General features: G+C 42.2%; 2 protein-coding genes across 9 annotated transcripts in view; both read left to right on the forward strand.

Moving 5' to 3' along the window:
- The window catches only part of LOC108085711 (cubilin), a 48,806-nt gene that overhangs the window by 22,093 nt on the left and 2,815 nt on the right, over positions 1-23,898 (forward strand). For 4 of the 7 annotated variants that reach the window (XM_070287255.1, XM_070287254.1, XM_070287257.1 and 1 more), the window contains 13 exons: positions 17,424-17,522; positions 18,239-18,416; positions 18,496-18,522; positions 18,585-18,793; positions 18,872-19,085; positions 19,356-19,573; positions 19,945-20,071; positions 20,141-20,242; positions 20,329-20,757; positions 20,821-21,224; positions 21,281-21,450; positions 21,504-21,681; positions 23,594-23,773. In XM_070287255.1, coding sequence (XP_070143356.1) covers positions 17,424-17,522; positions 18,239-18,416; positions 18,496-18,522; positions 18,585-18,793; positions 18,872-19,085; positions 19,356-19,573; positions 19,945-20,071; positions 20,141-20,242; positions 20,329-20,757; positions 20,821-21,224; positions 21,281-21,450; positions 21,504-21,681; positions 23,594-23,773 — 2,535 coding nt within the window. Of the gene's footprint in view, positions 1-12,861; positions 12,889-17,423; positions 17,523-18,238; positions 18,417-18,495; positions 18,523-18,584; positions 18,794-18,871; positions 19,086-19,355; positions 19,574-19,944; positions 20,072-20,140; positions 20,243-20,328; positions 20,758-20,820; positions 21,225-21,280; positions 21,451-21,503; positions 21,682-23,593; positions 23,774-23,849; positions 23,888-23,898 lie in introns of all 7 variants that reach the window. The other 3 variants (XM_070287258.1, XM_041776244.2, XM_017182431.3) reach the window with 3 other exon arrangements.
- On the forward strand, positions 60-18,373 carry LOC108085712 (uncharacterized). Of its 2 annotated transcripts, none has more exons than XM_017182435.3 (3): positions 60-465; positions 7,193-8,627; positions 18,239-18,373. In XM_017182435.3, the coding sequence occupies exon 2, from the start codon at positions 7,250-7,252 to the stop codon at positions 7,358-7,360; it is 111 nt and encodes a 36-aa protein (XP_017037924.1). In that variant the 5' UTR covers positions 60-465; positions 7,193-7,249; the 3' UTR covers positions 7,361-8,627; positions 18,239-18,373. The 2 variants fall into 2 exon arrangements, with proteins under 2 accessions (XP_017037924.1, XP_070143360.1); XM_070287259.1 differs by having other exon boundaries at positions 7,197-8,627.

Here is a 23,898-nt window from a genome sequence, read left to right on the forward strand (position 1 = left end):
ATCTTTTTGCCTTAAAAGCCGTGGCAGCTGCCGAATGTGTTCAGTCGATTTCTGTCGGCCGTGCCGCATACACGCAGTCTGCTTTTCAGCCAAAGCCGCCAACCCAACGCTTCAGATTCAGCTTCCAAAGCAGCTTGATTTCAAGGAATCGCGTCCTTTTAATCGCAACGTGTGACACAGGCTCCACGAAAACCGTTTTCCCAGCAACGCGCGCACTTTTTCCCCAAAACGCGAACGAAAAGTCGGTCGGTCGGACGGACGGACCCTTTGTGTGCTTCCGCTTTATCGCTTCTATTTTGCATATTTTTGTTTGCTTAACCATTCCGTTTCGGTGTCAAAAAGCGAACCCCAATCCGGGCAATAAGAGCCAGCGAGCCGAAAAGGAGAGCTTAACTGGAAATTGTACAACACAAAAGTGAATTACAAATCAATTGAGAAGGCAGCAGCCCTCCGCGGCAGCGAGACGTAAATATTCAAATGGAACTTATGCCTGATTTACATATTCTTTTGAAATTGCCATGGTCGTCGTGGTGCACAATTGAGATATTGGGGCTTTTATAAGATAAGGAGGAGTCTTTTTCGGAGGGGGCACAAGATCGAAATTGAAGAGGGAGGGATCACATCACTCACTTGGGGTTAATCACTTTCTAAGAGACTTGGGTTAAAATAGGTTTTTAAATCTTAATCTGAAATATTTTGTAAAAAAAATAATTGTAACCTTCTTTGGATTCCTTAGTAAGTTATCAATTCATATTTATCAAGTCTAGAAATATCCATAAAATTACACAGAACCCATTTCCATTCAAACCCAATCCCCATTGTTTGTCTTCAATGCATATGTAGCAGATGAATGCATATTCGGGAAACCTCTCCCTGTCTCTCTCCCCATTGAAACCATACACAATTGCGTTATTAGTTCACATACATACAGCCACTATATATTTCTAATCGTTAACCCTGAGAGTGCTTTCCTTGGAGCGTCCTTACACAGGACATATGATAACATAACAACGAAAGGCAGAGGCAATTGTTGAGGGATTTACAAGGTGGCTTTCCTTCTGCTCTCTCTCTTATTGTTGCAACAATAAAATCCTGCTAAAGAAAAGGTAGAAAAATAGATGGAAATGTGTCCACAACCAGTTATGACAACTGGCCGAGATGGCTGCTCTCAGCTGTTACCTCCAACTGCTTAATTGGAGTCAATGTCTGAAAGAACTTTCCAATTTCTTCAACCCAGTAGCGTCTGCCGCTGACAAGTGACAACTTTGACAAAGGCTAAACCCTTTTGTTCATGTCATAAAGAGATGCACAGAAAGAAATACGAAATGTAAGATATTTTTAAAGAATATAATCATAGCTTTTAACTAGCAAATAAAAATCTTAAAGAAAAAACAGTCCAAGACACCATTTACAAGTTGATAGATATATATTTTCCCAGCCTTTTCTCAGCTTGTAAAGAAAGCTTAGCTCTAAAAGAAAGAAACAAACTTTCTTTGCCGGTCCAAAGAAGCTTAGAAGTCCTGTAACTACAGGATTTATCCTTGCAATTTGCATGCAGTTCGGCAATCGTTGTGGGATTGAAACCTGCCAAATGCGCAAACAGTGGGGCAGCAGCAGCCGACGTTCTTTACTTTCTGCCTGGGCAACCTGGCCAGGTGATAAGTAAACAGGGGAAAACCCAACCCTTTTTTTTTCGTTGGTATCCCAGCCCAGACATTGCCACTAAATCAAGCTACTCCCACTGCTGCTGCTGCTGCTGCCAGGTAATAGAGAGATAAAATTTGCTACGTGTGGAAAGTGTGTTAAAAAGCTGAGGAGAGCTGCTGGCGAGTAAAGTCGCAAATAATGTCGGTAGCCAGCCACTCACTCGAGTGTTTAGGACCCTCACGCATAAATTATTTATTCATTTGCCGTCGCTGGGTTTTTATATGCATCATTAAAATTTCTTTTGGGGCCTCAAAGTGAATTTCGGGACATCGAGGTCGGTTGGCTCTCTCTCTCCTTTGACCCGCCTCCGAATTGAAAATGGGGTTTTCACTTTGGCTATTTTTTATAATGAGCCCGTGCCAGGCTCCTACAGCTAACCCTTAGCTCACATGGTTGGCCTTTGCCCCATTGTTCGTTCGGCTTCCCGCCGGCTGAGCCCGTGGAGGAGGACTGCGTGGGCGTGGTCGTTCAGTTTCCGCAGAAAGTGTTTATTTATTTTTCGTTTGTTGGCCATTCGTGCTGGTGGTAGCATTTGCAAAAGTATTCCAATTTTTTGCTCCTCTGTTTCCGTTTTAGCTATTATAATAATACCCCATGGACGCGGGCCAACGTTGCGTATGAGCAATGTGTGCTTTCCCATTTCATTTTTTTTCTCTAAATATTTTTTGTATTTAATCCCCGACTCGAAACTAATTAGCGCCCTTTGCAGAGAGTGCCGGTTGTTTTGAAGGCTTTTCCGCAGCAGCAGCAGCAGCGTCCACGTCATGTGATACGGGATGGGAAATATTGTTAGGAAAAGGCTGCAACTTTTTCATTACATCAACTTGACGGCTGCCAAGTGAAAACTTTTTACCAGCCAACCCAAGCAGGGGGGAAATATAACGGGGGAAATGAGGAAAATGGGGGAAAGCAACGGACTTTTGCCAGCTGTGGATGCTGTTTCTTTAATTTGTATTTAGTTGGCGAACGATGCTAATGAGTTTGCTGCTTAAAAAAGGACCGTCTTTTGCCAGGCTAAAAAAATTTAATTTTACAGCAATTTAAAGGTAATAAATGGTATTAATTTATTGTTCAATCTATACATTATGAGGTGACCTTTGAGTTAGCCCTAGATTTTTACCAAAGCCCATCAATTATGGTTTACTTAAGTTCAGCAAGTTGAAGTCACTTAGCTGCAGCCTGGTCCATCAATCTTTTGATCAATCTGGACACAGTAAATAGCTCAGTAAAAGTTTCGCTCCCCCTGGCATTAGGTATTTATGGCCAAGCCAAGCGAAAACTATGCCGATTTCAATAAAAATCATTAACCGAGCACTCAAAGAACGATTCAATTCGTTTTGATTCGATTCGATGGGATTTGCTTTGAGTTCTCTGTTGTTTCTGTGTGGGCAAGCAAAACTTTCCGACACATTAAATATGAATGAAATACCTCGGTAATTAAGCTAAACAGAGAAAGGCACAGAGGGGGGAGAGATTGGTTGATAAACAAACCGCAAATAGTCATAAAATGCGATGAGGTGGCGCCATCGAAATGAACTTCTTCTTGGCCAAACACATTCCCAATCGAATTATAAATAAACAGAGGCTGCCTGGCACAAAATAAACCCGCAACAGGAAGCCAATTCAAATAGCCCGAGTCAGCGTTCAGCATTCAGCGAATTCCTAATTTATAATGGAAATGGCAAACAGAGAACAGCCATTACTTTGGCATAATGGCTGATTACCCAATTTGAATTTACAATATTTCCGGGAAATTTCATTTGGCTTTCTACTGCCTAAAAATTCGCACTGTTTCCGCATCTTGGCCAACATGAATTCACTTACTTACTCCGAGGAGATGGCTCTTTAAGCCGGGAATTTCATTAATCTTTGTCGCACGTTCCTTAGCATATTAAAATATCTCTCTTTGTGATACGTGAATGTTCAGAAAAAGGACAAACGAGAGCAGCATCTTTGTGTGTAAGCTTTAAAAATCTCCAAACCCGCCCCCTCCTATAAAAGGCAGCTTGAAACATGCAACAAGCTGGGTCAGGAAGCGGGCCAGGAGAAGGCCATCCCAGCTACTACCAGCTACTATGTCGAGGTTACACCCACACCCTCGGCACACACGCCACCATGCGAGTATAAATCTGCCATTCATGTGGGGGGTACAATGAGGCGGCCCAGACGACGCTTGGCCAAGGAACTAAGACAAAAGATACACAGAAATCAAGTTTAAGTGCAGTTGAAGGCGGAAATGTGAGGCTGGCACATACTACACCGAAAGAAATTCAATTAAGGGGGAGTAGTGTAGGGAGGAATTTTAGAGAGAAAGAGTTTGATAATATAAAAAAAGCAAGCTTAATATTATATAGATAAAATGAAAGAGTTTAATAAACGTAAGCTACTTGAATACTTCCTTCTGAAATCTTATAAAAGATTTAATTTATTTTTAGCTATATTTTCTATATTTTACAATGCTTTACTTCATATATTAAACACTAGAGATCAACCCAAGGCCATTGAGGTTCACCTGACCGTGGATTATTGCGCGCTTATAAATTAGAACTGCTCGCTGGCAGTTGCCAAGGGCCGCCTAAACAAGTGCAATTATTTTAATGCACTTTTGACTTTTGACGTGCCAAGACGGGCCAACAACGGGCTTTAAGCCCTGTTCAAGCATTTATGCGGCTATTGTCTCAGCCAAACACACACACAAAACTCACGAATACACGGCTCTTGGCGGAGAGGACTCCTTGAGTCGCATCCGAGCCAAGGTCATGCAACGTGCAGTTGAACTTGACAAAGGATTTCTGGGGGCTGGTCTTTAATTTTATATGTAATATCATAAACGTTTTTTCCCCCAATTTTCTGTAATTTTTCTCGCTTTGTTCGCGGGGTTAAGCCAAGTTAACCCTTCAACGAAACAAATTGAATTTGAGTGCCGAGAGAGCACGCAAAAAATGTTTTTTTTTTTGCCAACGTCACTGGCAACGAAGCAATGCCTACGCACTGCGAGGGGGTGGGCTGACTCCCAACCCACTCCCTTGGCCACGTCATGGCCCATTTGTTCTATGGCCTCTCACACCCACACCCACACACAACCCACTTTTCGGCAAAGGCATAAACAAATTTTGCAAATGTGCGCATAAAACTTACGAAATTGCAAAAATTTATTTTATTTCACAAAACACACACACTCATTGTGTGACAGCGCCTTTCCTTGGCGCTTCCTTTGTCCGCCTTTTGTCTTGGATCCTGTCATCTTGGCTTTTCTGTTTATCTGCGTTTGTGGCTCGCCTCGTCGCCTTCTGGCGCTAATTTAATTAAGCCTCATAGACAAAGACTGACTAACGGACGGAAGGAACAGAACACACAGCAAAACAGACAACAATATGTGTCAGTGCAATGTGTTGTAAATCTTTTCAAGTGACTCCCCACCGTCGTCGCCCTCTCGACTGTCTTCAAGACAATAAACAAATATAAAATATCATTTCAGGCGCTTTGGCTTTTTATCGCCCTGCCATAAAACACTGGGCCACGTTGCGCATACGCCACGTTGGACCGAACAAGGGCTGCATTTCATTTAATTTTACGCCTGCCGCTTGGCAAACATAATTTGATTGATGCGCCCGCGGCTTACATGTGTAAGCCAGAAATAAACTGATAAATTGACTTATTACAACTTAATTCGTCTGACGGGGGAATTTTTCAGTTTTGTGTACTGTTCTTTTTCGGGGAAAAAGTATATGTACATTGTATATATGTGCGGGAGAAGCAAAATTTATGCACAGGTAAAATATTTTCCAGAGGGCAGAGCATTTCATTAATATTAATTGACCAATTCAGAGGGACAGAGTAACAAAGAACAATTGAGTCACGAAAATGAGGCGTAATAAAGGCCTAAAAGCCAGTTAGAGCCTGTCCGTATTTATAACATTTTTTCGTAAAACGGCGGGGCTCTCGGTGTCGCAGACAAATGAACCCAAATAAATAAAAATAAATATTTAAATAACCAAGCCTTTTTGAAAACAGGGAATCCACTCAACTTAGTTTAGGCACAGACGAAAGCTAAATTATTTTGCGTGAATGGCATAATTAAAAGGAGGCTAATAGACATCGCACGAACCGCAAGAGTCGTCGAGTGATTAAAGCTTAAGTGCTGGGTAGTGGTTTAAAGCCGCTCCTTCTTAAGCTCTCTGAATTTTGTTGTATATATTTTTTTTTCCCTTTTGGTGTCGCACTGAATGGAATTGGTGGCGCCATTGATAGCGACTGACAGCACAGCACAGCTGTGGCCATTTATGCGAGAACTGGGTCTGCATTAGTTTTTATATTTCAATTCCGTTCACCTTCCATTTGGCATTGCAAAAAACTTATCAAAAGTCAGCTGTAGCTGGTTGGTTCCTGTTTTGGCCAGCCATGTCAGAGACGTTTCAATGGGCCAACAGCCATTTTCAGTTGCGAAAAAAGCAACATTTATTTGATTTGTTTATACTCTGCCAAGGAGATGGGGTATTTAGGCTTAAGTAGACTTTGGAATCTCAAAATTTAAAGCCAGAAAAATCATTTCGCATAAGAAACACTATCTAATTTCTTTTAAAATAATTTAAAATCCTTCAAATACTTCTTAATCAAAGTTTTCTTTCTTAAAAAAGAGTATCTAAACTTCACCTAGCACCACCCAACCTTAGACTCAATTGCTTCGTTATTATTTTCATGTTTTATTTTCATTTTTCATTGAATCGAATGGACGATGGCTTGTCAAGTTTTGTTTCAAAGTAATTGAATTTTCGCCCCCGTGCTGGACGGTACCGAACCTCCTCCGATAATTAAGTGAACGTGTCGTCCTGCCATGTCAGGACTCATAATGCACTCTGCCGCAGAGATAAGCTGCTCAGGTCGAATGGGCAGCTATTAGGCAGCAGGATAAAGGGCCCTTGAAGCTGCATTCAGCTGACTGGCAGGAAGTGCAAGGCTCCGGTCCCACTCTGGGCCCCGGACAGCATTAATCATGTGTCAGTGGCAGACAAAAGGACTCTTCCCATCCTCTCCCGACCTTATTGGTTGTGATTTTTTGGAAAATTCCCACTCGAGGGAGGGACACGGCCGATGAAGTGTATATGTGTCGAGACGAAAAGGGGGACGAATATCACTCATACGCACCGTCGGAGGGTCGCATTTCACACACATACGGACTGTGGGCGACAAGTTTTGGGCTGTCCACAGGCTGTCGGGGCATTTCATGCACAGTCGAGCGACTGATAGGCAGTCCTCGCAATTTATGGCAGGCAATTTGTTTCCAATGGTGGTGTGGTATCAGGGCAAGAGGCGGGGCAGGAGGCTCTCCATTTGTCAGTGCCAGACGGGGTGTTGGTTGGCGTTGGTTATGACAAGTGATGGCCCAGTGGATGTCCCGATAATCTCAACTGTGCACCGTGAGACCAACTCAATCACAGGCCCTCGAAATATGCAAATATCCACTCTCTTCACTCCCCCTTGACAGATAGAAGCCGATTGAAGTGAGCTCCTAAGGGAAGGGAAAAACAACAACAGAGCCCGCATGAGTAACAGCGCCATGGTGGCCGTGGCCATTTGCTGCATCCTCGTCCTGCTGGCCGTCTTCATTGTGATCATCATAGTCGTGGGCCAGACGATCGAGGAGCCCAAGTGAGACATGCTCCAGCTGGGACCTGGCAACTTCCCAGATGGATAACAGAGGCCCCCCAACTGTTAGTTTGCCGGGGCCGCCAGCAAAAATCAGCGCCACCTTATCATCATCGACGACATCATCAACATATTTCGCCCCAGAGAAAATTAGCCCAGGAAACCCAGCAGCACGCAGGAGGAGGAGGAGAGGAGGAGCAGGAGGAGCGGAGAAAATGCGTCCCATCGTCAGTATCCATTGGCTGTGATGTGAAATTTTTAGAATTTGTGAAGCAAAAACCAATCGAGAAATCAACCCAAGAGCACATAATTTCGGAACATTCCGCCTCCCGATAACAACAACACATACATACATCGTCATGTAGCGCATTTCTGTGTGTGTGTTAGGTGTTGTCAATATATATAAAATAAATGTATATAAATACAAGATATATATATATAAAGATATCTAGAGAGATATATATGTGTAACCCAACCGTCGTAACGTTGCGTTCTTTTTTATAAAAGTGTTGTTAACAAACCGATTTTTATTGATGTTTTATTGATGTTGAATACAACGTATATACATCCATATATATATATACCACAAGAATAAGTGGAATAAGTATACATTAAATGTCCAGCGAGGTCAAAAAGCTAAAGAGTGCCAAGGATCAGGAAGAGGATCGGAAGCAAGATCAGCGGAAGGAGCAGGACAATAGGGAATGCAACCGGAGAGCTCAATTGTTTAAATATATTTACCCTAAGATCATATCAAGTGGGAAGGATGCCAGCAATTGCACTTGTTAATTGCACAGCAGAGCAGCAAGGAAGCAATGTCCTGGAGCATAGATATAAATATAAATATATATATATACCTACAACATATATAGGAGATATGAATTATATAGCGGAGATATGCATTTTATATATCAAACAACTTTTGGATAAGTTTTACGTGTGCGTGTAACTAGAACTAGACAACTGTCGAAATACTGAACAAAACCTACAACAATTTAATCCCCATTACAAAATTATGAAATCTGAATAAACCATTGAATGTAATTTAATAAGCCCAGACCCCGATTTAATTCAAAGCAAAACGTACGTGCGCTGTATAAAACGATAAAAATATATAAAACCCGCGCCCATTCAATTCAATTTTAATCAATGCAAATGCCAAAATCAGCAAACACAATGTGCAACAAATGATCAACCATGCGCTGCATAAATTAATAAATTAATTTAATATAAACATCAACAACAATGGCCATTGTGGGAGCACAGACCAAGAGGTAAGCATATATACATTAAAGTACTTCCGGGAAAGCTGCAGTTTCCATTGGGGGGAAAAAAGAAATGGCAATCAAATTCAATTTAAATACACAAGGACCTCCTCTCGAGGCTTAAAGCAGCCACAACTCTCGGCACCTGCTCCTGCCAGAGTGCGAGAGTGGGTAATAAATTTTTATTGGTGCCTGTCAATTTGATTAAAATGGATATGCCCAGTATATAGTGCCTAGTTTCTCCGGTAAACCTTGGCCCCAAAAATAAATTCAGTCTCCGGACAAAAGTCAGCTTGATGAATATTTCCATCTCAGTCCGCATCAAGTAATCATAAAGTGATGGAAATTCAATTTACACTGTATTAAATATGGCAAAATGGGTGCCCCATCTTGAGGGTGGCAATTTATGCGTTTGTGTGTATATGTTTTTGCGTGGTCTCCATGTTTGTGTTTGTGCGGTTTATTATTATGCAGATTAGACCAAGGCTCTACCTCTACCTCTTAGCTTCAGCTCTTACCTGTGCCCTTACTCACTTGATTCGGGGCATTGAAAGCCAACAAGCGTCAGTGTGTCTGAGTGTGCATAAAAAGCTGCCCCCGAGCAGCTTGAACACGCCCTCTCCATCACAGACCTCACCTGCCTGCCGCCTTCACCCATATGCAAATTACATTTCATTTTGAAATTTTGCTACCTTTTTGCCTTGCCAGAGAAAGGCAGCACACTCACCCACACATACACACACTTTATGGGCATTCAATGCCTTGGCCAAATTGAAGCTGACAGCAAATGTCACGTTTTATGACTGCGTTTGCATATCAACAGTTTCATTGCACTGAGAAAAGAAAACCTATTCAAAGGAAAAAATATATAAAAATATATTAAAGCTGTGTAGAAATTAAACTTACATTTTAAACTAAACCTAAACTAAAGATTTTATTTTCAGAGAGAGTCTAGAATTTTCTCTCTTCATCTAATAATTAATCCATAATTTTTCTCTCTGCATAACAGTGTGTTTCTTGTGTGTGTTAGCTGCATCCGCTCGAGTGCTCACCTGGTTCACCTCACTTTCCCTATCTCACTTAGTCAGCATTATGCAAATGGCCCGCTTCTTCCAATTTCAATTTGTTTGTTTATGAATTGCTGCCAGATAGACATTAATTGTCCAATTCCAGGGCAGGATTGTCAGGAATTGGTGGCCAGATTGGTGGGCGCGGAAGTGAATCTGAATCGGAATGTGAATCCAAATCCAAATCCAGATCCGACAGTGCGCAAAAGCAATTATCTGAAGGAAATTGCTCAATTAGAAAGTCCAAATCGAAAAGCAAACTAAACACACACAAAAATGGGGCAAAAAAAAGGCAGAAAGCTATTGGAAGAGTCAGTTGCTTACAGAGGTTAACATGTAGGGAAAAAGTACACAAATATTAAGGTTAATTTATGACCTTAAGAGATGAAATATAGAAATTATATATAAAAAATAAGATTAAAGAAATCAATAGGTGTTAAAATCAGTTGCAAGCCATTTTTATATGAATATCTACGTTCAAAATATAAATCTCTTTACATCCCTAAATGTTTCTTTTTATTATTAAACATAATTCATCTTTAAGACTGCAACATTTCCCTTATATTGCCAACCGATTTACTCATTCCTCTCATTTATCAGGGACTAGAAAATTCCCCAAGCAAAGTAATGATTGAAAAAATGAAAATGGCAATATAAAAATGTCATTTTTTCCCCCACCCAATCTTCTATGCAAGTTTGTGTCTTTCTCCGTGTCTCTTCTCCCTTTCTCCATACCCTTTCTCCTCTGCTCTTCTCCCCTCGATGATTGCGCATAAGTAAAACTAGGTTTTTTATTTTCCCCGACATTTGCATGATGATGAACGCTCCTCCACAATGGCAGCGCGATAGTAACAAGAATTGCAGTCAGCGATGTGTAAAGCGCAGATAGAAGATGTCCAGCCAATGTTGGCAATTGTCAGCTATATATTAGGAGGGAAACGGAAAAGGGCATTGAGAGGAAGAGGGTGCCATAAACTGCTGCCTAATGACTCGAAGTTTAATGCAGTTTTGTGAAATGTGGCACAAACCAATTGGTTGGCCCTATTTTCGGGCCATGACGCTCGCACAAGTCGTGGAAAATGACGCTGAGTCAACTGTCAATTAATCAATTTAGGGCCAGTCCTCAGGCTGTCTGGGCCATCAATTTAATGTGGCCACGTTAAGAGCACAGGAACAGGAGAGTACCGAGCGCAGGATGTAACAAATGTTGGTGTTTTTAAAACCAAATTACATTCTACTTTGGTGGAAAATGATTCGACAAAACAAACGGCACATTGGGCATATTTTTCATTTGTAGCTCCTGTTCCTGATGTTCCTGTTTTTTGGTTTGTTTTCTTCTGGGTTTTGTGTTCTTGCGCCGTGTCGTTACGCATTTTAATGCCGCCAACAAGTCGGACCCAGATTTATGGCCATTTATTGAGCATAAGTGTTGGCAATTTATGAACACAGCCGCGCCAGTCAGCCAGCCAGTTCCCCCGCCCCGAAATGGCATTTTAATAAGCGACTAAGATCTAGGGGTTGAAATGAAGATTTATAAACCAGCCTCGAGCAGTTTCAACTCCCGAAAGTCGCACACAAGCCGCTGCCACTAGTGTGTGTGTGTGCGGGTTCAGCATACCCATAAATCTTGGCCAGAATCTTGTTTGGTTTATTGAATTATCAGCATGTGTGCGCGGGGGGGAATGACATTGTCTGACATAAAACTAAGGGAAATACCAAACACGTGCGCCAGTCACAAGGCACTTATGTAAATACATTCTGCTCTCCCGCTCCCCGGCTCCGTCTATATTTATAGTTTTATTTGTCTAAGGTCGCTCTGCTGGAGAGGCATTAAAATTTGCCCCGCTTCGACTTATCTACATCTTGCGTATTTTGCTCATTTCCCCCCCTGTCATATACACAGGGGCACACGCATTTCCACTTAATTTTCCTGACTCATTTAAATAAATTTGTTTGGTTTCGGCTGCCCTTAAATATGCGGAACACGTTTTGCGTGGAAATCTGGGGGAAATCATTTTATCTAGCATACTTTTTGGGGCCGAAAAACATTGACTTGCAATTATGAAAATTTACTGTAAAATGTATTTATATACTTTTGTTGAACAGAAGTCCTAGAAAAACTTGCTGAAAAGAAAAAAAACAACAGCCACTGAAGCCTGTGAAGTGCTGCAACGAACAACAAATTAAAACTTTAAGCATCGTGACCCCGCAAAAGGGAATAATTTCAATGTCTAAAATCTTAACATTGACAGCAGATGCTGCAGAAAAGGGGCACTAGATCAGGGTTACAACCAAGCCCAGTGCAGGCCACTTCAGCGGCAACACCGAGTGCAATTCCCACGTCCTCCGCATCCTTGCCAGCGATGTGCACTTGACATCAATCAATAATTGCCCATTGAAGGCAGCTGCTGGAAGAGCATTCGCTGGGAACTCACTAGGCTGAGAAAAAATATAATCAAATCAGTGGAACATCGGGAAAAATAAAATACTTTTCTGTGAATCATTTCAGAGTTATGAATTTCTAGGGAAAAACAATTTAAAAGCTATTAAAAAATATTTATAAATACGTCTAGAAGCTAGAACTTTTTTATAGATTTTAAATCAAATGGAAAAGATTCCAAAAGACGATATATTTTAAAAAATATATGAAGAGCCAGGAAGCTAAAACACAACTTAGAATGACTTCTTTTCTCATTTCCCTATAGAATTTTTCTCCTAGTGTAATCCTTTGCCCTGTCATGATTGATTAGCAGGCATGCAACACAAGGTGCTTCAGCAGAAACCCGACCAGACAGCATAATATGACGCTTACCGAGTCCTTTGGTCCCTTTTTGCCGCCTTTCCGTTTTCTCGTTCCTTTCTTTTCCATGCCACGGCCACCTCTGAGGGACCGAGCCTGTTAATGATATTGCATTGTATCTTTGGAATCGCCAGTGCAGGCCAGGACACTGAAGGATGCTCGAGTGGCTGTCGGTGTTCTTATCCGCACCCCTCGATCTCTTTGACTGTCGCCGCGGCGCCTGCATTTCCATTATGTCAATTTTCCTGCATTTTCCTGCCAGGCCACCATTTAATTGCAAGCCACCACTATTAACCCCCTCTGTCAATGGAGGCGTCTTCGAAAGGAAATACATTTAATTCATATTGACTCTCTGCTTTTCTCTGTTTCGTTGCAGGTACGTTCCCAAGAGTCAATCAAAAGCGTGAGTAGCTGCTGCCACAGCCAATTTATTTCTTATTTGCCACTTATCGATAAAAGTTGAAAAAGTTCCGAGTTGAAGCGGCGCCTCAATTGCAGTTAGCGAGCTAAGTAAAAAGCATAAATAAATGCAGAAGAGCAGTTTGGGGGGCCAAAAGAGATTTCAAATGCAATATATAAAGTTGGAAGCTTTTTGGCTTTTGGGCCCACAAAAAGTTGTACTAACTTTTAGCCCACAGAGTGTCTCTCTCTCTCTCTCTCTCACTCGGTGACCCCTGTGGCGTATGCGTGATATTAATTATAAATTTAACCCATTAGGGCACACCAGTCAGGCAGGCAGGCGGGAGCTATTAATGAACCATAAGATAAGCACTTGAATTTAATCGCCGTGCTAATTGCCAATAAATTAGGATCAATTTACCTGATGGCCTACACAAATATGCACTTAAGATCCTGCAACATAATATGCATAATTATTATGCCCACCTACCCCCGAAGCCCGTAATCGTAACCCGTAACCCAAATCCAAGCCAGAACACCTTCTGACGTGGCAGCTGTGTCTGAGATGCTTATCCATGGCCATAGAGACTCATCACCTGCCTAGTCCTTGCTAGTCGCTCTCTCACCTGCCTTCTTCTTCCTCGTCTTCGTCTTAATCAACGCATTTTATCGCCATGATTTTATTTTTCGGGCCAGAATAAACTATTAGGAAAACTCATTTTCATGAAAATCCACTTTAATTGCTGTTACGGTTACGCCGCCGTTGTTGTTGTCGCCGCTGCTGCTGAGCTGGTATTGCCATTGCCATTGGCCCATCTGGAGCTGTGGTTATGGCAGCCTGACAGGCAGATATAAAACACTGAAGAAAATATAAGAGCTTTCAGTTTGTTATGGGTTTTTTCAATCTCCTGTTAAAAAAGTTTAACCTTTAAAGAATCAAGAATTTAACTTTTACAACTGAAATCATAAGGTTATGATTCATTATCCCAGCTAATTTAATATATTTTTTAAATAAATATTCTCCCAGTGTAGCCTCTGCTTTTCCTGGCTATATCAGAGCGGCATGCCAGGCACCAATAAAACAACATAAGGTGCTTCGCCGTCTCTGGTTTTGGCCTGGCATTCGGGAAACGGTGTTACTTGTAAATTTAACGCAAATTGTCTGTAGCATGAGCCCATCCACAAAAGGTGTCAGAGGGGATTCCGCGACGGGGAGTGTAACTGGCAAAGGGGCCTGTGGTTGTGCTGGGTTCGAGTCTGGTTTGGACGAGAAGGTGTCTTGAGGCAGGCTGAGCGGGAGGCAATGTAAGTGCCAACAGCAGTGGCAGCCATTAAATTTTCAAGAAGTGTGTGTACTCGAGCAGGAAACCCAGGCAAACAGCAGCGGGGGGCAGCAGGAGAAGGAGCAAGAGCAGGATCAGGGCCGCAGACAGACAGAGCCACTAAAGATTATATGAGCGAAAGGGCGACAAAAGTGTCGCAATGGAATCACCAAAATAAAGAAAGATTTGATTTGAAAGCTTCAACACATGACTCTAGTTACTATTATAGTTTTCTCATAACCGAAAACTTTTGCTAAACTCACTCGGCAAAGTTAATCTCAAGGACTTAAAGTTTATTTATTTTGCAAGAGTTTACGAGTAAGTGAAAATGTGCAGCTTCATATAGAAAGATATTGAAAGATAAACTGGGCTAAGCTGCACTGTGAGGAAAATCTCAAGAGGCAATAGTTTAATTATGAAATTAAATTGTAAAATTATAATACAAATTTTAAGGATTTTTAAAGATCCTGAAAACTTACTAAAACTATAATTCCCCAACTAAGTCCTAGAATTAACCCTTTTTGTGACAGTGTCTAAATATCTCACATGTGTGAAATTCTGTTTATGGATTATTAAATTCCACACAATCCATGAGAAATTCCCCTTCGCTTGATTGTCGCCTGGCAGGACTTAGTCCTGTGTGTGAGTGAAAGTGTGGGAACTGTGGTTATTAGTGGTATTACGTGCCTCCTGGGGAACAAGTTCCGTCATCGACATCATTATGCGTCTCGGTTTCAGTTTCGGTCGGGGAGCATTTAGTGATACGCATCCTTCGGGCGTCATTTGAGCTCAAGAAACCCAAGGATGCGGCTGTTGGCTGCCTTGGCAATTACACCTATTCACAGAACGGTAAATATATTTAGCAGACAACTTGTTTGCACAGCGGAATGGCTGCCATTTAGCAGCTTTTCATTGCTTCAGTTAGTTTTTACGGTTCGCAATTAAAATCTGTATTGTTCGAGCAGGCTGCTTGCTTTGGCATTGAAACCGAGGTGCGGCCAACAAAAGGTGTAAATTAACATAATGACAGACAGAGTGCGAGTGGGTGGTTGGCAGGGAAACAAATGCCAGAGCAAAACGCAACGGCAAAGCGCACTGCTCGCGGAACAAAAATATTTATGGCAATGCAAATGGCGTCTGCATAAAATTTATTGACACTTTACAGCGCATTGTCATTGCGGTGGCACAGCAGAGGGGTGCTGGTGTGGTGCAGGTGTAAGGGGAGTTGGGCGGCAGCATCCGTTTGCCAGCATTTTTGTGCTGCGGTTGACATTGTTACGCCCACCTTCACGGCCACGCCCCTGAAGCGTTTTTACACCCAATACGAGTAGGTTACAAGGGTATTATCGTACAACAGAGAATTTGTGAAGCATTTCAGGCTTTATAATATAGATTTTCCTGAAGTTCATTAGGAGATTTGCTTCTTGATATAAAAATAAATAATTCATTTGCTTGTGTTTATAAAACTTTTAGTATAAAATGTACTTTAAAGGGGGATTACCTTTATTCGTTTTAAAGAATATTTACGTGTCTATATATCCTTATTTTCTCCTATATCTACTAACACCTTGATCAGCTTTCCTAAAACCTGAATACCGAGTATTTCATAGTCGGGTTACATGGCTTTGTTCTCCCTTTTTTTATACTATATCTCTTTGTGTTGATGCACGCAACGTGAGCTGTGTTGTGTGCGCTCAAGTTCGAGTGTGTGTGTGTGTGTGTGTGGGCGGGTGTGTTCCACACAAATCCGCTCTCATTTTAATGAGCAAACTTTGTGCTCGTGCGCCATTTATTTGCTGTTTAGTAAACTGCATTTCAGATAAAATGTCGCCGTGTGCGTGGGTTTTTGTCGAAAATTAATTTAAAATACCGCCAAACGGCAGGGGGGAGGGATAATCGCCCTGATCGCTTGCCTAAAGGGATTCTATTTGGTTGCGTGAATAATTAAGTGGAAATTATGTAAACGGCTTAGTTGGGGCTTTAGTCGACACAGTGTTGACATGGAATTTTGGTGGCAACATCACAAAATCAATAGACAGCAAACCGTTTATCCAGTCGATGGTGAGGAGGCATGCCATTATTTATTGCCCAGCCCCTTCCAGCTCTTTTTGGGTTTTCCCCAAATTCTGTGAATTTGATTTCCGCCCCCCCAAAACTACTCACTGCCAGAGACCGCAGCAGCTGCAGCTGAGCAACCCACAAAAGCCAACACAAAGCGTTCTCTAGACCGACCTTTCCTCCGCCGCCGGAACATCAAACACATCTCTCGGTCAGCTCATTTATTATGTGCTCTGTTTCGAAACGAATTTAATAGAAGAGGAGCCCGCAAGGCGTCGGTTAATGTTCAACCAAAGCGGCAGCCAGTTATGTGTAATTCACGGCGGTTACTTGTGAGGGAGCTGAGGGAATCAATCATTTACATATCCCGAGGAAGATGTCATTTGAATTTTAAGCAGGAAATCTGATTTATTTAATTTGTTTGTGAACAGCTTAATTACTTTTATGACACTCTTAAAAACTAAGACATTTTTTCTACAATTAAGAAAAAGCTTAAATGAATTTAAGGCAAGGCTTTAAGCAAATCTAAGAATTAGGTAGATTTTCTTCCTTAACTTTCTTTCTTAATGAAATGGGCAATTGCTCTTCTTTTGCTAGGACGGCATAAAAATGGAAATTTAAGAGAACTTGGTGATAAATAACAAATTTATATTATTTTGAATATCATATTGAATCTGATATTTTGATTGATAACTTTTCCTGTCAATATATATCACTAGCTCCTACTTCCCGGTGACTTTCCCTAAGCGCTTAATAATTTCCGCTGGCTTTGGGGCACATACACACCGCCACCCTACACACACCCACAGCAAACGTTGCGTATACGCCACGAGTACACAAATTTCCTTTTCGAAGTGCACTATCAGCAGCGGTTATCCGACTCCCCCTGCTGGATAGATAGATAGATAACATGGCGGAGCGTGCGAGCTGCTGGCAGGCAAACAAATAGACAAACAGATGGACAGACGGACTGACAGCTGTCATAAAGTCGGGAAGCGCATTTCCATGTCGGGTGTCAAGTGGGGAGGGAACAGCATCCGCATTCCATGCTAAATCGAAATCATTAACACTGTGTATTTGTCTACCTTTCCCCCCACCTTTGATTCCCTCTCCCCGTGGCTATAAACATTACCTCCTCCTCCTCCTCTGGCGTATAAAGGTGGCGCTCATCTAAAGTCGAACGGCGCTGACGGCGAGCCTTGGATGCAGCCGGTGGTGGCCTATTTGGAGGTGTCGTCGCGTCCCACGAAATCGCCAAGTAGGTGGCGCCATCTCACTCTCTCTGTCTCTTTTTCTCCCTCTCGCATACACACCCAAACACACACTCACACACAGTCTCACTCCCCCGCTCTCGATGTCACGTTGCGTGCTGTGTTGTGTGTGTGTGGGCCGTGTGTGTGTTTGCCGTTTTTGGTGTATGCGTGGGCCCGTAGTTGTACCAGTTACGTTTCAATGTCCACCCGTAGTTGAAGTTGCCATAGTTGACCAACCAAAAACGCTTCTAGTTGTACACCACAGACATAGACATAGAACATTGCCAGAAAACCACGATTACCGCCACACAGAGAAGAGATCATAAAGTCATAAGTGTCCTTAAATGTTTCCTCATTTAGATGGAGCCAGATGTGTATGATTTGTTGATGAAGAGCTAAATTTAATGCAAGAAAACAAATTATAAATTATTACTGATTTTTATAAGGTTTTATTTAAAGATAATTCCTTAAAATTTCCTGGCAAACCTTTATGATATTTTCCTCTGTCCGCACACACACACATAGACATTCCACACAACACCCAACTCTGAGATGCCATGTTAACAGCTCTTGTTGCGATGCCACGTTCTGTGTATGTGTTCTGTATTGTTGTGTGTGTCTATGTCTAACCTATAAGTTAACCGGAAATAAGATCACTAAGCTCACCGGAAACGCTGCCATTGGCGCCGCTCTCTTTCCATTTCTCTCTCTTCCTAAACAGAGTGTGATCAGACCTTTGTGTCACGGATCGGCGGTCCACAGAATGGCAGCTTCTCGGCCCCGTTATTGCACAACCATCGCAATCACTCACGCCAATGCCTCTACACCTTCCTAGCAGGACCTGGACAGCGCGTCGAAGTAGTTTTTAAATCGTTTAATTTAAGAGGAAGTCCGCCAGAGTGAGTATATAATAGGAACTATAGAAAAAAGATAAAAGAAATGCTAATGTTTCCCCGTTTTTATATTTTGCTTTTGCAGCGGTTCGGCCGTCGGTGAATTACCAAGGTAAATATTAAGGTTTCATCTTGGATAGAAAGTTATTCATAGTAATCCTCTACTTGTTATAGTTGTGTTCATGAGTACATGGATATCTACTCGGAGGTGCAGTCGTCGGAGCCGGCGGAACTGATCAATTCGCCATTCGGTGGCCGTTACTGCGGCACCATTCCGCCTCGTCGTCGCATTTCCATGTACCGGGCAGTTGCGATTTCGTTTTTTAGCAACAAAAATGTGACCACGGACCTGTTCGAGGGCACGTTTAGGTTTATAAATGCATGTAAGTAAAGATTTAGAGACCATACTATATATTTTAGAGTAAATTACTGACCTTTACCTATTATTCATCCTCAAAAAGCGGAATATGAAATCGGCATACCCATTGCGGGCTCGCCATGTTCCTACACGATAACGCCAAGCATGAGCGTCAACAAAACTGGTGCGCTCATATCGCCAACCTATCCAGGTGCCTATCCGAAGGATATGTCATGCACATATCAATTTCTTGGTGAATCGAATCAGAGAGTTAGATTAGAGTTTCGTGATTTCGATCTGTTTTTTGGTGGACCACAGTGAGTACCTCTAATGCTGCACAATTAAAAAAACACACAAACATAAACACGATTAAGAGTCAAGATCAGAGCAAGTCCTGGCCAGGTACTAGGACTTGCTTTGTTTAGCAGCAAACACACATACAAAATACACCTAATCTGTGACCTATCTAAAACCTAAATTCTTCTCTATCCCAACTTCTATTCCATCTGCAATATTATCTACAACAAAATTTCAACAATCACCAATCAACACAACAACTACAACTATTAAAAACCTAAAAAAAACAGCTGCCCATTTGACTATGTGAAAGTGTACGATGGTCCAGATAATTCGTCAGCATTAATCGGTACATATTGCGGACAGCAAAGAAACTTAGTTTTGTATTCGAGCGAGTCGAGCCTTTTCGTTCATTTTTATACGTTACCGCGCACCGCAAATACCCAAAATCGTGGCTTTAAAGGAATTTATGAATTTAGCGAGAGTTTTGTTAAATTAGATTTTATACGTAAGTATTGTCGTTACTCAATAACAATTGTTTGTCGTTTCAGTTCTGCCAATTTGTTGAGTTTTGGGGTTCCCGAAAGGTTCTTATGTCCTACTTTCGGGGACCCCAAAAATGGTAGCATTTATGTGCTAATTGTATGTGCTTGAACCCACCTATTCACTGGCTTTGTTTGAGTTTTGATGCCATTTTTATTTCAATTTAACCCTTTTCCCCTTTCTACAAAAAAAAATGCTAACCTTTAACACTTTCTCTCTACATAAATTCAAATCAAAAACTATCTCTGGTGACTTCTGCTATATACTACAATCTGGCTCCTGATCTGACCTATCGAAATTACCTCAAAATCTTTACAATCAAAATGCCAACATCAGGTGAAAATGATGGCATTCACATACGTGGCTCTGAATGTGATCAAAAGATTTTATCGAAGAAGGAATCCACTGGCTTTGTGCTCTCACCCAACTATCCCTATCCCTATATACCAAAAACTGTGTGTAGGTGAGTGTATAACTTTATAATCCATTTTAAGGTAAAGTATGCATTTAATAACATGTGATTCTCCTTTAGATATTTCATCTATGGCATGCAGGATGCCCAGCATCTGGAGCGTGTACGCCTCGAGTTTAACGCTTTCAATATTCCCAAGGTGGAGCACAAGGACAAGAGCGAGTAAGCAAATATCTCACAAAAAATACTTAAAAATCTTTTATAATTATTATACTTTATACTATATTTTTTTTACCTTCTTCTCTAAGGTCCAACTGCACGGACGGTTATCTAAAAATCTATCTGAAGGGCCAGGAAACAGCCGACGCCTATGACAAGTTCGACTACGAGCTCTGTGGCAATGAAACGCAGCGCGTTATAAGCGAGGGACCCCGCCTGGCCATGGTCTTCAGCTCCGGTGAGCTTCAAGGCCGCGGCTTCAAGGGCAAGTACACCTTCGAAACGGAGTACAAGATCCCGGGGACAGCAGCGCCCGATGGCACCTGCAGCTTCACCTATGTGAGCAGCTCCAAGAAGCGCGGCGAACTAAACAGTCCACGGTATCCCTCCAATTATCCTTCGGACACGAACTGCTCGTACCTCTTCCTGGCCGAGGCTGATGAGCAGGTGACCATTGTGTTTGATCACTTCAAGATCAAAGCGGACAACAATGCCAATGCCACGGCGGGAGCTTATGGGTAATACTACACTACTCTTTCACAGAGAATTCTCCTCTAACTATTCCAATCTAATCCTTGCAGTTCCGGCGCCTGCTTTGAGGACTGGCTGGAGATGTATGTGGTCTATCGGGACAACAATGACCGCCTGCTGGGCCGTTACTGCGGTCAGACAGCCCCCGGACCCGTCGAGAGCCCCCGGGGAGCGGTGGGGCTGCGCATCACTTTGCACACGGACCAGGAGAGCGTGGCCAGTGGTTTCAAGGCGCGCTACTTCTTCGAGTCTGCCAAATCGGATGCCGGCGACTGTGGCGGCAACTTCAGCAACCAGGACTCGGGACTGATCACCTCGCCCAACTGGCCAGCGGGTTACAAGGCGCCAGGCCGAGGCATGGCCTCCAATGCCTGCAATTGGGTAATGAAGGCCCGTCCTGGCTACAAGCTGTCCATACACTTTGAGCAGTTTGGCCTGGAAGGAGACCCAGCCAGTAAGTATCCTGTTTCCTCTTTGAAATTTCCTGTAGTTAAACCTATTTCCCCCCAGATCGCGGCTGTCCTGCTGCTGTGCTGCGACTGTGGATGGATGTGGACTCTGACCAGCCGCCGCTGGAACTGTGCGGCGAAAAGCCACCCGTGGAGCACTGGCACTACACCTCCACCGGTCAGACGGCGCGCATAAGCTTCACCACTAGTGACAAGACAGTGGGCGCCCAGGTAAGCTGCTCCATTCTAGAAACCGGAAGGATTTCTTAACGCATTTCCTTTAGGGCTTTCGCATCGTGTGGACCGAGATCCAAGACTCTGGTCCTGGACCACCGTCCGTGGGCCTGCACTGCGAGTCCACGTATCACTTTCAGTGCGGGGCCGGATACTGCATCTCCGACAAGCTGCGCTGCGACGGAGTCAAGAACTGCGGGCCCGGCGATGACACTGACGAATTGCACTGTGAGTCGTGAGTGAGTCGAACGGTTCAGTTCAATTTTTATTTGCTTTTTTCGCCTAAGTTTACGTAACTTAATTTTACTATTAAGTTTTGTTTCGTGTTTGTGTTTCCAGTGCGTCCATGGGGCCAATATATAGTTTCCACTTTCATTTAACTTGGTTTGGTACCTCATCTGATTATGATTATGATTATGACTATGATTCCGTTTTTTACACTTTTCATTTGATGCGTAAAGAAAACTTGAACCCGACGAAACACTTGCAAAGCGTTAACCACTAAATATAGCAACTAAAATAATCCATACTAACCTAAATACCAGCTAAAGGCCCAACCGAAGCTATCCTGTATTTATTCTCTAAGTCTTCTTGCACCTAAGTATTCGTGTTTTGAACTCTAACTACATTTACTAGCTGTTTTGTGTTTTGGCCAGAGACCTTTGTACATACATTCTGAGCTCAGATCCCCCAAAAAACCCCCTTCAATAGGTCCCTCCACGAATTACATGACTTTTCTCACCTCGAATGGCATACAGAACACTCGCTAATACAGACTGGGGATGGTAGAAAAGATCGATGCATTCTATTTTAAGGATTTTAAATATTATATATAAAATATATAATATTTTCAGTCCGTCAAATCTATCTTTTCCCCCTCGATAAACATCCCTTATACAGACACTCTCTCAGCTTTCCCGATCATGTCACTCCCGGTGATTCTACACTAAACTCATCTTTCTCTATTTCTCTCTCTCTACTTGTCTAATTCTCCCTCTATTTCTCTCTGTTCTTTCTTTTGTCTCCACTAACAAAAACCAACTACAAACTGTTCGACTGTGAAACTTTTTATATAAACAAAATAAACCCTTCCTCGAATCTGAACTTTACCCCCAAACCTCTGGCACAGGTGACGCAAGGTCCACGCATTTGCCCACATTTCTACAGACATTTGTTTTAGCAATTACGGCATTAGTATTTAATACTTACAACTAAAACTAAAAAACGAAATGAAACCTGAAAAATCAAAATTTTCAAATCGGAATTGGAATTGCCACGAGAATCAAAAGCGAGCAACATTATTAAGAAAACATATTAACATAAATGAAACATTCTGATAGCGCGAGAATTCGTACTCACTTTTCTAACAACAAGCAAAGCGACAAAATAAAACAAAAAACATTAAACCAAGAAAAGAATATTAACTCTATTACATAAGTAAAGAAACTGTTTGGTCACAATTAACACGTGAGTTCTGCATTAGCTTGTCCTACAATCGTTCAACACTCCACGCCACGCCACGCTCATGACATGCACAGAGTTCAACCCAGAGATAGACCCACTCAAACTCGAACATAAACTCAAACTTGAACCTAGAATGAATAACTCAAACCCCCTTGAAGCCCCGTAGATGTCCTGACCAGCAGATGATCACTGTTCACAGTCCTATATTCTCCTCAGTTGCAGCCTTTGAGTTCATTTCGATTGCATTGTAAGAGTTGTTGAGTTGATGAGCATGCCAAAGTTATAGTCTCTGTTTTTTGGTTCTGGCTTCTTTATGTTCTGCACCCTTCCCCAAAACCCACTTGTCATGTGCACCGCACGTAGTCCATTTGTTTAATACCTTCCTGGTGCCGCCGCTGATAAACTGAACTAAACCGTCAACCCTAAATCTATCGCTAATTAAAAACTTGTGAAGCCTAGGTTAACAGCCGACACCACAGCACTCAGAACAAGAACATCAAGTTCATGACACACCCAAGACTCTCTAGGATAACTTCCTACAGAGATCTACCCACACATGCCCAACTGTATTCCATCCTATTAATAAAGATTCATTTTTAAGCTGTATTATTCACTAACGAGTCTACCTTTTGTGTGCTCTTGCCTTTTCCCCCCAAAACGCTTTACATCCCTGCAGGTACCACGGAAGCGGCCGAGGAGGACTACGACGTTCTAATAATTATAACACTTCTCGTCGTCTCGTCCCTAATCTGTCTCCTATGCATACTCTGTCACTCCAGAAGAAACCGTAGGAACCATGTCCGTCAATTGGGCCTACATCGCAATGCACATTACGACTCGCAGACGAGTGCCACAGGTGAGTCCTTATCAGGATATATCAAATTTAATCTTATATTTAACATAACCTTATCATTGCCTTATGATTTCTTCAGGTTTTCTTTGAGTTTGGTTTTATTTACATTATTTCAAGGTAATTATTTA

This window comes from Drosophila kikkawai, chromosome 3R (assembly GCF_030179895.1).
Source record: "Drosophila kikkawai strain 14028-0561.14 chromosome 3R, DkikHiC1v2, whole genome shotgun sequence".
NCBI lineage: Eukaryota > Metazoa > Arthropoda > Insecta > Diptera > Drosophilidae > Drosophila > Drosophila kikkawai.